A 16,538-nucleotide genomic window follows, 5' to 3' on the forward strand; every position below is an offset into this window, starting at 1 on the left:
GTTCGCCGATTTCTCGGGCGATATCGATGTCTTTGTGGAATCGGGGATAAGCACCACACAGCACATCAGGGACGGGACGACAAATGGGCCTCACAAAGCCCGGCAGGAGTGCGTCATGCGCGCTGCTCGCTTCGATTGATCGTCGAAGATCGTCATAGAAATATCAGTTGCGAAAATAATCACCAAAGGCTATACCTTGGAAGCAAGCTTACGTCAGACGACAATCGGCCTACGTGGCTCACGGACATGTGAGGCGTAATTTCTGTATCAGCCTTTGTGTCCCGACCGAAAAGGCGACGACCAATTTCGCTCGCCACAACTGAAGAGGATGGTAAAATATAGGTCATGCACTAGCTCCCCACCTGTTGCTAACTATGCAATATCGTACGTTCCATGGTAGTGGCTGCTAACTAGTCAATTATTTAACGATCTGCAGTTTGAATACATTTGACAGTGGACGATCACACTGCCACGGCTCCACGGCTCCAGTTTTATTCGCAGCGAAATGCGCAGAGACGCGGTTCAATTAGAATTCATTGAACACGCTTCTGCCGCTCTCAGTCCAACGCCGGATCTCGTGCTGTAATCGTACGCTGAAGTAAAGTGAACAACTTGTGCAATCGGCTGATGGAAAGGTGTTCGAGGCAGTGACTGCCAGTCTGTATGAGGATGTTTTGGGGCACTGACTGTCAGTGTCAAGGTGTTTCACAGGCCAAAGACGCCCAATATGGAGATTTGAAGCGCACCTGTCGATCAGAGCCGGGAATCTGATTTATACATACATACTTAGCCTATCCCCGACGTCGGTTGCTGTGAGGCAAGCTATATCGAACAGTAAACAGGTGGCATAGGGTGGCTATTGACGAAGCACCGTGGTCGGACCACAAATCATAGCCTATACAATAAAAGCTATAGGAACGCATAAATTTAATCGTCAGTCAACTTCATTTTCATTTTCAAAATGATTACTGCAGTTATGAGCCAGCATTTTAGGAACCATCACCACTTAACTCTGAACCTTCTGACTGTAAGTGCATCGCCCCGCTTTCTGTTGGCCAGCGAGACAGATAAGCGGGTGTGATACCTATGACAATGCCAGGTTCTGATAGATTGTAGAGACTGGGAACGCCTCAATCACTGCCTCTGTTGTTTTGCAATCAGTCAACAATTTGCACTCCTCAGCTCCCTAGGAAGTAAACAAGTTGAGACGCAGGTGTGCCAAACTCAAGTCCATTTGGCTCTGTTACGTTGAAAGCGTTCTAATTGGTTTTGGTGATGGCCAGAAGGATGACAATAAGGATGATGGCCAGAAGGATGATAATATTGAAGGATGACAATATGCCAGGACAAAAAGCCCTTGGCACTCTGCAATATCGTATGTTACTTTGGTCGTATATCGTATACAACCAAAGATCACGGTTCGTGCCATGAGAAGATTCAAGGTAGTCAAATCTGCTCTGCTTATGTATGTTAGAATGCCTTCGCTATGGCAGGGCCGATAACGCTGAAACCAGTTACCGATATTTGCAACTATTTGTGGGATTACGTGACAAAAGATCGTAAGACAAAAGATCGTATGGAAAAAGCTCGTAGGAAAATGATCGTAAGATAAGATCGTATGTTGTAAAAGATCGTACGACAAAAGATCGTAAGCAAAAGATCGTAAAGTAATTGATCGTATGAAAAAGATCGTAGGAAAATGATCGTAAAAGAAAATGATCGTATGTTGTAAAAGATCGTACGACTTAAGATCGTAAGCAAAAGATCGTAAAGCAAAGGATCGTATGAAAAAGATCGTTGGAAAATGACCGTAAGATAAATATCGTATGTTGCAAAAGATCGTACGACCTAAGATCGTAAGCAAAATATCGTTAAGTATGAAAAATCTGTCTTTTTCGCTGATCGTATGAAAAAGACCGTAGGAAAATGATCATAAGAAAAAGATCGTATGTTGTCAAAGATCGTACGACAAAATATCGTAACGTTACGTTCGTAAAGTAAATAATCGTATAGAATAGTGTTGTAGGTAAATGATTGTAGCATAAAGCCCGTTAGTCGCATAATATTCTACGAAAAACCGTCATGTGCATGTACTGCTGTGACCTGTGGGGTGCCCCTCGAAGGCATTGATAAATCAATAACAATCCTGTAGGGGTTGTTTCAAGATTTGCATTTTGCAATCTTGGTTGCGAAATATCGACAACATTTTAGGAGCAAAAGGTGGTGCCGCAGCCTTTTGCTTTTCAGCCCCCACCCCCTCCCCTACCGAGCGCCGCGAGTGGAATTGCGAGGGACACCACAGGTCTAACAGAGGCACCACAGGCCTGGCAAGGGCATCATCAGCCTCGCAGGGACACATTGGGACTGTCAGGTGCACCACGTGCCAGTTGGGGGCACTTTAGGCTTGTCACGGGCACCACAGTCCTGTCAGGCTGTCAGAGCCCAAGGGCACCAGCGGCCTAGAAGGGGCACCACAGGCCTGCCAGGGGCACCACCACAGGCCTGTAACAGAGGTACCACCGGCCTTGCAAGGGCACAATGGGCCTGCCAGGGACACCACCAGCCTCTCGTTGGCACTTCAAGCTTGTCAGGAACACTAAAGGCCTGCCAGGACCCATGTGCAAAAAAAAATACTGAAAATAGGGCAACACCTAAATGAAGTGGTCGAAACCAAAATTCGAGATCCGTTGAGGTTTTTATTTCGGGTATAGGTAGAGGCACCACTTCGATTCACGACCCTCCCCACGGAGTTTTCCTGGATACGCCCATACATGCGTGCGTGTGCAGTATGCACCTGTGGGCTTTGGGGTGCCCCTTTGGGGGTGCAGAACCATTATTAGGGATGCAAAAATGATATACACATCCACACTCATGTGCTAGAGCCTCAAAGAAAGGAACAGGACAGCTGAGTCCTTTCTGTCAATGCGGAACTTTAAGCATCAGCTATTAGCCATCGCTCTGAAATAACATCAATGTATGGTCGAGCTTACGACGCCACTTACTACGCGAACGCAGAAATTGATAAGCTTTGTATGCGCTGCAGTTGGGCTGCACCATGTGAATACCATATTTTGACTGTACGATCTTTATCTCATACGATCATTTTGCGTACGATCATTTACCTCGACGATCTTTTGCGAATACGATCTTTCGTCCATACGAACATTATACTGTACGATCCTTATCCCATACGATCCTTTGGCATACGATCATTTTCCTTGACGATCTTTTGTGAATACGATCTTTTGTCCATACGAGCATTGTGTCATACGATCTTTATCCATTACGACTTTTTGGCATACGATCATTTTCCTTGACGATCTTTAGCGAATACGATCTTTTGTCCACACGAGCATTATGCCGTACGATCTTTATCAATTACGATCTTTTGCATGCGATCAACTTCCTACGATCTTCTGCCATACGATCTTCTGCTTTACGATCTTTTGTCCGGTTACCGCCGGCCGGGCCCGCGACCTGACAGCCTGATGGGGTGGACAGGAGCTGAACTACAGCCTGCTGTAGGTGTCGCGACAGTAGCAGTGGTACCCGACCAGCTGCTGCTGGAGTGCCCCGAGGCGGTCGATGTAGCGAGAAAACGAACCGTCGGAAAATAAGGCACAACACAGCGAGCGTTGTTAGCGAGGCTTTGGCTGTCCACCATTAAACGGATCTCAACCTGAGCGCTGTTTGCATCGATTATCTCAGATTTTCTCAGATTCTCAGATTTATTTGTGCATTACCTCATTCAGAGTATTTTCACACATCGCTAGAAGATCTCAACTATCAACTCCCGCAATTGCTCGAAATGAATGCAATTTGCAATTTATATTGCATTGAACAAGTGTACCTAAGTGTTTAGCACTTATAGATTACAAAATACCTACATGTGTTGGTGTTCCAGCTGCGAGAAAACACTACCTGCAGTATTTGATGCACTGAATAAATTATGAAAGGAAATAGTCCTTATACGGGAAGCAGATGCCTAATCAAATCTCAGCTGAATCTTGACAAATGGTAAATTTATCCATCGCCCGTATTGGTGTTTTTCCAGCCGGTGACGTACAGGGGGGGGGGGTCCATTGGATCCCCTTGTCCTTTCGCCCCGGATCGAGCTTGAGCTTCGCAGAAAAAACGAGCGTGTTGCCCGTGACGAGGGAAAGCCGATGATACCTAATTTTAAGGTCCTAGGTCATTGGTTGACCTTCCAGGTCCGGTCAATGACCCAAAAATAGGAAAAATCGGGACTTGTTAGAACGTCGCAAAGCGTGGCTCATATGGGGTTTTTCGGGGCGCCGATCACCAATATCATGTTAGTTTCTGATCACTGATGATGACTCATGCATTTAGGCCAGGTTGGGCCACGACAGGTCAGGTCAACCAGTAGGGGTCCTGCCGAGTATTCGTAGTAGGTGTCAACCGCCTCTGACAGCTTCGTAACATGTTACGAAGACACCAAAACTACTTCGTAAATGTTCATATGGTTGCTAAATTCGAATTCAGCTCCAAAAAAACTAGCATAGAAACATGTAAAACTCGAAAAAGTGAAACGGGGTCATCAAAGGTCAATGACCTGACCTTCGGGTGACCTTGACACCCACCCTAATGCATGGTGGCAACATCATATCACATGTTTGAACGTTTGAAACCACGAAAAGACCGCAAAAGCGCGGCTAATGCGAGCCGACATACGCCGAATCGCGATTCCGGCCAAACATGGTCTCGAAAAGTAGGTCACAGGTCAAAGGTCATTTGGGTTAGGGTCATGAAATTTTCAGGGTAGGTGTAAAATTGGTTAACTCGATGGTACTGAAAGTTTCGTCTTGATCGGCCGATTTATCCGCGAGTTATTCGCAAAAAAACGAGGGGGGTCCGTTCGACCCCCCCCCCCCCTATACGGGCGAGGGTTATGATACAGTGAAATTGTCTTTAATGTTGCTTAACCCTCGCCGGCACAGGGGGGTTGATGCACCTCCCCCCTAAGGTTTTTCGCGAATAACTCGCGTAAAAAGCGGCCGATCGCGACGAAACTTTCAATACCCTCGCATTGATCAAGTTTACACCTACCCTGAAAATTGCATGACCTTGACCCAAATGACCTTTGACCTGTGACCTCTTTTCCGTGTATAAATACGCCCAACGGTATGATAAACTCATCGCACTGACGAAGGCACCCTGATGCTGAAACGTCTGGTCACTTGAAATATTTCTTCGTTATTGCCATAAGGTGTGAATAAGCTTAAAGGGACTATCCCACCTTCTAAAATGTTGTTAAAACCAGTTAAATTGTGCCCTACTTTATAGATTGGATGACCAGGAACACGGTTCTGGCATTTATTTTTCATAAAACATCTTAGGCTTCCCATATTCCAAACACAAACTTACAAATATGTGACGTCACAGCCCAAAATTACCTCCTTCCCCAGGCCACATTACTGTCATAAAGCTGATTCTTTTTTCTCTGTAGGCACCACGACAAAGTTCAGACCAAGTTTTAAGCGATTTTTCAACGAACAAACCCATTTAAATCAGAATGACTAAACGAGGTGACGTCACACTAACGGTCGCTCCATGAGATAGGGCCTTGTACAAGGCCCATTTTCAAATGAAGGGAACGAATTTCTTCAACACCAAGAGGCCGCGGGGGTTGCAACCTAGATAGATAGTGGTTTCTGAACCTCGCCGCAAACTTGGCTATCTCAACTCAAACCCCATGTTAAAGGTGGGATAGTCCCTTTTACGATGTCTGATAGGCTACAAGCGTCCTTCATTAATCCGCGCCCCGTTTAGGGGGGGGGGGGGAATCGGACACCCTCTCCTTTTCAGTCGATATCTCCTAAAGTATAGCAGATATCGCCACCAAACTATATGTCCGTGAAGTTGGCGACGTCGCCAGCGACTTTTCCAGCGACGAGCACCGATTTTAGCCAAAACCTCGTCCAAGGTCAATTGGACCATGAGGATCACGAAAATCGAACCCATTCACCCCTAAACCTTGACCTTCAAGGTCAAATTCAAGGTCAAAGGACGGGGAACTGAAAAAGTGCCACTAAATATTGTCTGATTTTCAAAATTTTGGCACCAAAATGTAGCGCGTGCAAAGTTCTAGCCGCACATCGAAAACCATTTTCATCAAGGTCAAACTTCAAGGTCAAATTCAAGGTCAAAGGACGGGGAACTGAAAAAGTGCCACTAAATATTGTCCGATTTTCAAAATTTTGGCACCAAAATGTAGCGCGTGCAAAGTTCTAGCCGCACATCGAAAACCATTTTCATCAAGGTCAAACTTCAAGGTCAAATTCAAGGTCAAAGGACGGGGAACTGAAAAAGTGCCACTAAATATTGTCCGATTTTCAAAATTTTGGCACCAAAATGTAGCGCGTGCAAAGTTCTAGCCGCACATCGAAAACCATTTTCATCAAGGTCAAACTTCAAGGTCAAATTCAAGGTCAAAGGACGGGGAACTGAAAAAGTGCCACTAAATATTGTCCGATTTTCAAAATTTTGGCACCAAAATGTAGCGCGTGCAAAGTTGTAGCCGCACATCGAAAACCATTTTCATCAAAGTCAAACTTCAAGGTCAAATTCAAGGTCAAAGGACGGGGAACTGAAAAAGTGCCACTAAATATTGTCCGATTTTCACAATTTTGGCACCAAAATGTAGCGCGTGCAAAGTTGTAGCCGCACATCGAAAACCATTTTCATCAAGGTCAAACTTCAAGGTCAAATTCAAGGTCAAAGGACGGGGAACTGAAAAAGTGCCACTAAATATTGTCCGATTTTCAAAATTTTGGCACCAAAATGTAGCGCGTGCAAAGTTCTAGCCGCACATCGAAAACCATTTTCATCAAGGTCAAACTTCAAGGTCAAATTCAAGGTCAAAGGACGGGGAACTGAAAAAGTGCCACTAAATATTGTCCGATTTTCACAATTTTGGCACCAAAATGTAGCGCGTGCAAAGTTCTAGCCGCACATCGAAAACCATTTTCATCAAGGTCAAACTTCAAGGTCAAATTCAAGGTCAAAGGACGGGGAACTGAAAAAGTGCCACTAAATATTGTCCGATTTTCAAAATTTTGGCACCAAAATGTAGCGCGTGCAAAGTTCTAGCCGCACATCGAAAACCATTTTCATCAAGGTCAAACTTCAAGGTCAAATTCAAGGTCAAAGGACGGGGAACTGAAAAAGTGCCACTAAATATTGTCCGATTTTCAAAATTTTGGCACCAAAATGTAGCGCGTGCAAAGTTCTAGCCGCACATCGAAAACCATTTTCATCAAGGTCAAACTTCAAGGTCAAATTCAAGGTCAAAGGACGGGGAACTGAAAAAGTGCCACTAAATATTGTCCGATTTTCAAAATTTTGGCACCAAAATGTAGCGCGTGCAAAGTTCTAGCCGCACATCGAAAACCATTTTCATCAAGGTCAAACTTCAAGGTCAAATTCAAGGTCAAAGGACGGGGAACTGAAAAAGTGCCACTAAATATTGTCCGATTTTCAAAATTTTGGCACCAAAATGTAGCGCGTGCAAAGTTCTAGCCGCACATCGAAAACCATTTTCATCAAGGTCAAACTTCAAGGTCAAATTCAAGGTCAAAGGACGGGGAACTGAAAAAGTGCCACTAAATATTGTCCGATTTTCAAAATTTTGGCACCAAAAAAAAAATTTGAAAATCGGACAATATTTAGTGGCACTTTTTCAGTTCCCCGTCCTTTGACCTTGAATTTGACCTTGAAGTTTGACCTTGATGAAAATGGTTTTCGATGTGCGGCTAGAACTTTGCACGCGCTACATTTTGGTGCCAAAATTTTGAAAATCGGACAATATTTAGTGGCACTTTTTCAGTTCCCCGTCCTTTGACCTTGAATTTGACCTTGAAGTTTGACCTTGATGAAAATGGTTTTCGATGTGCGGCTAGAACTTTGCACGCGCTACATTTTGGTGTCAAAATTTTGAAAATCGGACAATATTTAATGGCACTTTTTCAGTTCCCCGTCCTTTGACCTTGAATTTGACCTTGAAGTTTGACCTTGATGAAAATGGTTTTCGATGTGCGGCTAGAACTTTGCACGCGCTACATTTTTGTGCCAAAATTTTGAAAATCGGACAATATTTAGTGGCACTTTTTTCAGTTCCCCGTCCTTTGACCTTGAATTTGACCTTGAAGTTTGACCTTGATGAAAATGGTTTTCGATGTGCGGCTAGAACTTTGCACGCGCTACATTTTGGTGCCAAAATTTTGAAAATCGGACAATATTTAGTGGCACTTTTTCAGTTCCCCGTCCTTTGACCTTGAATTTGACCTTGAAGTTTGACCTTGATGAAAATGGTTTTCGATGTGCGGCTAGAACTTTGCACGCGCTACATTTTGGTGCCAAAATTTTGAAAATCGGACAATATTTAGTGGCACTTTTTCAGTTCCCCGTCCTTTGACCTTGAATTTGACCTTGAAGTTTGACCTTGATGAAAATGGTTTTCGATGTGCGGCTAGAACTTTGCACGCGCTACATTTTGGTGCCAAAATTTTGAAAATCGGACAATATTTAGTGGCACTTTTTCAGTTCCCCGTCCTTTGACCTTGAATTTGACCTTGAAGTTTGACCTTGATGAAAATGGTTTTCGATGTGCGGCTAGAACTTTGCACGCGCTACATTTTGGTGCCAAAATTTTGAAAATCAGACAATATTTAGTGGCACTTTTTCAGTTCCCCGTCCTTTGACCTTGAATTTGACCTTGAAGTTTGACCTTGATGAAAATGAATTTCGATGTGCGGCTAGAACTTTGCACGCGCTACATTTTGGTGCCAAAATTTTGAAAATCGGACAATAGGCACTATTGTCCGATTTAGTGGCACTTTTTCAGTTCCCCGTCCTTTGACCTTGAATTTGACCTTGAAGTTTGACCTTGATGAAAATGGTTTTCGATGTGCGGCTAGAACTTTGCACGCGCTACATTTTGGTGCCAAAATTTTGAAAATCTGACAATATTTAGTGGCACTTTTTCAGTTCCCCGTCCTTTGACCTTGAATTTGACCTTGAAGTTTGACCTTGATGGAAATGGTTTTCGATGTGCGGCTAGAACTTCGCACGCGCTACATTTTGGTGCCAAAATTTTGAAAATCGGACAATACTTAGTGGCACTTTTTCAGTTCCCCGTCCTTTGACCTTGAATTTGACCTTGATGTTTGACCTTGATGAAAATGGTTTTCGATGTGCGGCTAGAACTTTGCACGCGCTACATTTTGGTGCCAAAATTGTGAAAATCGGACAATATTTAGTGGCACTTTTTCAGTTCCCCGTCCTTTGACCTTGAATTTGACCTTGAAGTTTGACCTTGATGAAAATGGTTTTCGATGTGCGGCTAGAACTTTGCACGCGCTACATTTTGGTGCCAAAATTTTGAAAATCGGACAATATTTAGTGGCACTTTTTCAGTTCCCCGTCCTTTGACCTTGAATTTGACCTTGAAGTTTGACCTTGATGAAAATGGTTTTCGATGTGCGGCTAGAACTTTGCACGCGCTACATTTTTGTGCCAAAATTTTGAAAATCGGACAATATTTAGTGGCACTTTTTCAGTTCCCCGTCCTTTGACCTTGAATTTGACCTTGAAGTTTGACTTTGATGAAAATGGTTTTCGATGTGCGGCTAGAACTTTGCACGCGCTACATTTTGGTGCCAAAATTTTGAAAATCGGACAATATTTAGTGGCACTTTTTCAGTTCCCCGTCCTTTGACCTTGAATTTGACCTTGAAGTTTGACCTTGATGAAAATGGTTTTCGATGTGCGGCTAGAACTTTGCACGCGCTACATTTTGGTGCCAAAATTTTGAAAATCGGACAATATTTAGTGGCACTTTTTCAGTTCCCCGTCCTTTGACCTTTAATTTGACCTTGAAGTTTGACCTTGATGAAAATGGTTTTCGATGTGCGGCTAGAAGTTTGCAGGCGCTACATTTTGGTGCCAAAATTTTGAAAATCGGACAATATTTAGTGGCACTTTTTCAGTTCCCCGTCCTTTGACCTTGAATTTGACCTTGAAGTTTGACCTTGATGAAAATGGTTTTCGATGTGCGGCTAGAACTTTGCACGCGCTACATTTTGGTGCCAAAATTTTGAAAATCGGACAATATTTAGTGGCACTTTTTCAGTTCCCCGTCCTTTGACCTTGAATTTGACCTTGAAGTTTGACGTTGATGAAAATGGTTTTCGATGTGCGGCTAGAACTTTGCACGCGCTACATTTTGGTGCCAAAATTTTGAAAATCGGACAATATTTAGTGGCACTTTTTCAGTTCCCCGTCCTTTGACCTTGAATTTGACCTTGAAGTTTGACCTTGATGAAAATGGTTTTCGATGTGCGGCTAGAACTTTGCACGCGCTACATTTTGGTGCCAAAATTTTGAAAATCGGACAATATTTAGTGGCACTTTTTCAGTTCCCCGTCCTTTGACCTTGAATTTGACCTTGAAGTTTGACCTTGATGAAAATGGTTTTCGATGTGCGGCTAGAACTTTGCACGCGCTACATTTTGGTGCCAAAATTTTGAAAATCGGACAATATTTAGTGGCACTTTTTCAGTTCCCCGTCCTTTGACCTTGAATTTGACCTTGAAGTTTGACCTTGATGAAAATGGTTTTCGATGTGCGGCTAGAACTTTGCACGCGCTACATTTTGGTGCCAAAATTTTGAAAATCTGACAATATTTAGTGGCACTTTTTCAGTTCCCCGTCCTTTGACCTTGAATTTGACCTTGAAGTTTGACCTTGATGAAAATGGTTTTCGATGTGCGGCTAGAACTTTGCACGCGCTACATTTTGGTGCCAAAATTTTGAAAATCGGACAATACTTAGTGGCACTTTTTCAGTTCCCCGTCCTTTGACCTTGAATTTGACCTTGATGTTTGACCTTGATGAAAATGGTTTTCGATGTGCGGCTAGAACTTTGCACGCGCTACATTTTGGTGCCAAAATTTTGAAAATCGGACAATATTTAGTGGCACTTTTTCAGTTCCCCGTCCTTTGACCTTGAATTTGACCTTGAAGTTTGACCTTGATGAAAATGGTTTTCGATGTGCGGCTAGAACTTTGCACGCGCTACATTTTTGTGCCCAAATTTTGGAAATCGGACAATATTTAGTGGCACTTTTTCAGTTCCCCGTCCTTTGACCTTGAATTTGACCTTGAAGTTTGACCTTGATGAAAATGGTTTTCGATGTGCGGCTAGAACTTTGCACGCGCTACATTTTGGTGCCAAAATTTTGAAAATCGGACAATATTTAGTGGCACTTTTTCAGTTCCCCGTCCTTTGACCTTGAATTTGACCTTGAAGTTTGACCTTGATGAAAATGGTTTTCGATGTGCGGCTAGAACTTTGCACGCGCTACATTTTGGTGCCAAAATTTTGAAAATCGGACAATATTTAGTGGCACTTTTTCAGTTCCCCGTCCTTTGACCTTGAATTTGACCTTGAAGTTTGACCTTGATGAAAATGGTTTTCGATGTGCGGCTAGAACTTTGCACGCGCTACATTTTGGTGCCAAAATTTTGAAAATCGGACAATATTTAGTGGCACTTTTTCAGTTCCCCGTCCTTTGACCTTGAATTTGACCTTAAAGTTTGACCTTGATGAAAATGGTTTTCGATGTGCGGCTAGAACTTTGCACGCGCTACATTTTGGTGCCAAAATTTTGAAAATCGGACAATATTTAGTGGCACTTTTTCAGTTCCCCGTCCTTTGACCTTGAATTTGACCTTGAAGTTTGACCTTGATGAAAATGGTTTTCGATGTGCGGCTAGAACTTTGCACGCGCTACATTTTGGTGCCAAAATTTTGAAAATCGGACAATATTTAGTGGTACTTTTTCAGTTCCCCGTCCTTTGACCTTGAATTTGACCTTGAAGTTTGACCTTGATGAAAATGGTTTTCGATGTGCGGCTAGAACTTTGCACGCGCTACATTTTGGTGCCAAAATTGTGAAAATCGGACAATATTTAGTGGCACTTTTTCAGTTCCCCGTCCTTTGACCTTGAATTTGACCTTGAAGTTTGACCTTGATGAAAATGGTTTTCGATGTGCGGCTAGAACTTTGCACGCGCTACATTTTGGTGCCAAAATTTTGAAAATCGGACAATATTTAGTGGCACTTTTTCAGTTCCCCGTCCTTTGACCTTGAATTTGACCTTGAAGGTCAAGGTTTAGGGGTGAATGGGTTCGATTTTCGTGATCCTCATGGTCCAATTGACCTTGGACGAGGTTTTGGCTAAAATCGGTGCTCGTCGCTGGAAAAGTCGCTGGCGACGTCGCCAACTTCACGGACATCCAAACTATCGGGACCCTCCGGACATCAATTTTACACCATGTGACCAAGTATTTTTCAAATCTTATGAAATTTGACCAGAAATGACGTCAGAGTGACGTTATGTTCTGCCATTTTCGACCCCCCCCCCCCCCAAAGGCTTTGCAGGAAAAGCTGTCACGCCTACAGTTTTGTAGATAGGGAAATCTATTGAATACAAAAAGGTGTAAGATAAACAGAGCTACAAAACTGCTATCTCGGATTTTAAGACAAATTCGAATTTTGACCACGGTTAGCACCGGCGGCTGCAGGCCGGGCCGCCCGGACCACTGAGCGGGCCATGTGGCGGCCGGCCGACCACGTGGCGCTCGGGGCTATGCCGGCACTGAGCTGGCTCATTGTGTGCGGTCCCGTGATTGGTCGTGTGGGCTCCTGCCCTCAGGGCGCCGGCGAGGTGACCTCGGGTCGGCGCACGAGGCTCGAGGGAGTTCGTTCTGGATGCTCGGCGGGGAAGTGCTCGCTGTGTGGGTGGAAGTGGTGCTCTGGCTGTGGTGTGGTGGTGGTGCACAATACAGCAAGTGAAATATCTTAACTGGTGTGGAGAGGAGCTGGACCAGTGGAAAAGGGGACGGGACAGTGAACAGCAGCGAGTCTTCTCAGCGTGCGAGTAGCCGATCATTTCCTTCCATCCGGGACTCATAATACGGCCTCTTCCGGGGTGTGTGAGGGAGGCGGCCACAGTGTATCGCCATCGAGTCACTGAGCTTAAACTCGTTCCCCGGGTCTTGCCATCGAGGCTCGGGTGCGGGGTCTCCGCTCAGACAGGGGTGCGACCAGTCGGCTCCGGCTAACCTTGCCATCGAGGCGCCGGAGTATCGGTTGATCTGTCCGATTACAGTGGTCTCGCCATCGAGAGGCTGGAATCGGGCAGCGGCTGGCGTCTTCCTCACCATCCTTATCTACCCATCGCTCTCCTACAGTCCTTGTCTATCATCCGGCTAAATAAGTGTCGTTGGCGTGTGAAATACCAGAGGACACGGGGCGACAACCACCAAACTTTATAAGTGACTTTTTATATAATACCAAAAAAAAAAGAAGAAATAAATCATTTTTCAATCAAAATACGTGTTATAGTAATAATAATCTGCTATTGAAATGCCAAATTTGAGCTCAAGCTAAGAAGCCAATATCATCTTTTTATAATTTCTACAAACTTCACGTCATGTCAAACGTATAGGCGGTACAGTAAGCAGTCGCTCCAATTTATTGCTCCAGCAGTCGATGGCCGAAAAATGACTTTAATCAACGGGTGCCGCGCTGCACCTATCAGCCATCAGTCGTCGTCACTACTGGACGAGCTGCTTTCCGACTGGGAGCCGAACAGCTTGTCCGCAAGGGTCTGCGGTGTCCGACTCTTCTTCGCGCGCCACCAGCACAGGACCCCGCCGGCAGCCAGCGTCAACAGCACCACTGGCACGCCGATAATAGCCGCCAGCACCCCTCCGTTTCCGGCCAGGGACTTGGCCGCGGCCACGGCGCTTCCACCTAACACAGGGTCCTCGGTGGTGGACGCACCGATGACCACTTTGGGGCCACCCTTGGACTGCAGCAGCTTCAACACGCTCTGCGGCCTGGTCAGGAACCACACCCGGAACTGAAGCATCTCGATCATCCACTTGGTGAACTCGGCATACGGAAAGAACTCTCCCAGCTTCCCGATGATGACGATGCCGATGACATTCGTCTTGGCCCGCAGCATGAGCGCGTTGGACTTGGGCTCGTTGTTGATGAATGTGGAGACACATTCAGTGCGAACCCGACCGCTGGCGAAGTCGCCCCAGTAGAAGCGCATTCCGAACTCACAGTCTCTGGAATCCATGTCCGTGAAGAAGCCAGACACCTGGAACGCCTTCATGGAGTACGACCGAGCCACCTCACCCGGCTCGAACACTCTCACGCTGACCATGGTGGTCTTATCCCGTCCCCTGAGGTACATCGTGGCGTACTGGTAGTAGATGAACCTGCTGAGTGGGTAGTTGTTGTTGTTCGTGTGCATGCCTCTCTTCTTGAAGTTATAAAAACCGGCCCTGTGGTCGTCAATCACCGCTTTGGCTCTGTCTAAAGGCGGAAACAGCGATCCGTGCTTCTTTTCACACCTTGACCCTTGGAAACCTGCAGCACATGCGCATTTACAGTTTTTCTGCAGATATCCGTGATTTTCACACTTCGGAGCTGATTTGCAGGAGGCTGCCCATTGCTTGCCGCATTTGTATATCATGTTGATGAGAAGCAGATCATAGTGGGACTGGAGATATCCACCAGATCTTGTGTAGTCAAACATGTACTGGTAGCGGGGGTCCTTGGCGGCGAAGATCATGCGAGAGTCTCCGTCTCCAAAGTCTGCCTCACCGTACTGCATCACCGACCTGTAGTCGTAGGGGAGTGGCGTAGTCGACTGAAAGCCCTGACCCTTCTTACACGCGGCGCCCTGCGACCAGTCTTTTTTCATTGAACTTTCCAAAGACACTTTGCTGTCAAACTTGACCTCAAAGTTTTCATAGTTGACCGTAATGAAGCTGTCGCGATCGGCACGAGCCATGGTGTGCTGCAAACCTAGCGCGTGACCCATCTCATGAACAGCCGCGTATAGTTCACAGCCATCTCCAATTGACATCAGCTGGTAGGCCTTCGTATACGAGAAGATATTGCCGACTGCAGACCAGCAGTTGCCCGTGTTTCGCACACAAACAGCGGCGTGCGAGGCTTTCTTAGAGCACTCGCCGCTGGGCATCTTAGTGAACGATATGCATGTCGACTTTGACCAGGCGTTAACTGCTTCATCGAACAGCTTCTGGTTTGCTTTGCTCTTGGAGTCATAGAAGTAGAATACTTCGGCTTTGTCATTCTTATCTAACCATATGTACTTCTGACTGGCTGCCCATGTAGCACCACGTTCGACTGTTTGAGCCAGTTCCGGTAATACCAACGAGGCTGGATAGACGATGTCGCCAAGTCGTGCCCACGGCGGACTACCAGGATTTTCAACGATATCATAGCCATGCTGCTCCAATAAAGTGTGTATGTCTCGGTTTGTATGATTTCCAGATTGCTCAAAGTAAGAATAATAGTCTAGGTTTGTGTCCTTCCCGCTCGATATTGCTATCCAAATATTGTTTGTAAACAATAGCCAAAATATCTGTACAAGAAAATAAACGTAGGCATGCATACTTTAAAGTCAACAAGACAGTTCCGCTGTCTACCTTTCTATGTCACCTGCGACTGTATGTCGGCACCTCCCAAATAAAGGATAATTTGTGCTTGCTGCAGATCGTGCATAGAAACTCTTCAAAACACGGATAAGAATGGATGTGTATTACAAAAAAAAACATTTACAATTACATAAGAAAACATCTAGAAATGACACGCATCACCAGTTTCTTATTTCGTATGTGATGACAAAATGCGGCCATCGCTCGTCAGTCGTTATCGCTCGAGGAGCCGCTGCCACTTTGCGTCGACAGCTCGTCTTCCGATGACGTTGGCATTTCACTCTTTCTCCTCTTGGAACGCAGCCAGAACACTGCACAACATGCAAGGAGGATCAGCAGCAGAAGCAGTCCACAGAAGGCGATCGAGATCGTGCCACCCTGACCGACTCTCAATTTGGACGCTCCCGCGGCGTCGGTCCCCACCACGGTGGTGTTACCATCGGCGGTGCCTGTCCCAGTGGCAACTGCCGGGTTAAACGAAGCAGATGGTGTAAAGATAAGTTTCAACTATCAATTGATTGCCAAGACATAAACAGACAAATAATTCGAGAAAAAAATGTTGGCCGCATTTTTATGTGTCCCAATTTAGCCTCGTGCCTGTCCCTTTTCTCCCGCGTGTGTCCCTATTCTCCCCAAAATGAGTGTTTTTGTTTTTTTTTCTCCACATATAACCACATCACTACATAGGGTCGGTTTTTAACCCTATTAGTGGCAGGCTCCTGGCTACCCCTATTAGTGGCAGGGGGGGGCTGTTTACGACCCCCCCTTGATATCTCGAGATCTAACGGGCCGATTTTCAAAATTCAAACGGCATTCGACTTCGCTCAACGTGATCTACATTTCTAAAAAAAAAAATTAAGAAAATGTCAAAAGGGGGGTTGAGGGGGGTAAAAACGGGCAAATTGCAGATACATTTTAGACTGCTTATCACGGCCAGGTTTCTGAACCAATCTTAACGCAACTTTTGCCGATC

At 45.2% G+C, this 16,538-nt stretch overlaps 1 protein-coding gene across 1 annotated transcript; it reads right to left on the reverse strand.

Annotated features, from left to right (window-relative positions):
* Positions 1-13,528: 13,528 nt before the first annotated feature.
* Positions 13,529-15,516, reverse strand: LOC122375970. Its single transcript, XM_043355588.1, has one exon. It carries the CDS (start codon positions 15,085-15,087, stop codon positions 13,630-13,632), a length of 1,458 nt encoding a protein of 485 aa, XP_043211523.1. The 5' UTR covers positions 15,088-15,516; the 3' UTR covers positions 13,529-13,629.
* Positions 15,517-16,538: the final 1,022 nt, after the last annotated feature.

Source organism: Amphibalanus amphitrite, unplaced genomic scaffold (assembly GCF_019059575.1).
Source record: "Amphibalanus amphitrite isolate SeventyFive unplaced genomic scaffold, NRLGWU_Aamphi_draft 001972F_arrow, whole genome shotgun sequence".
NCBI classification, from domain to species: Eukaryota; Metazoa; Arthropoda; class Thecostraca; order Balanomorpha; family Balanidae; genus Amphibalanus; species Amphibalanus amphitrite.

Bases quoted from the DNA above. Each gene is read 5' to 3' on its own strand.
- LOC122375970 (XM_043355588.1), bottom strand. From the start codon at position 15,087: ATGCCCAGCGGCGAGTGCTCTAAGAAAGCCTCGCACGCCGCTGTTTGT.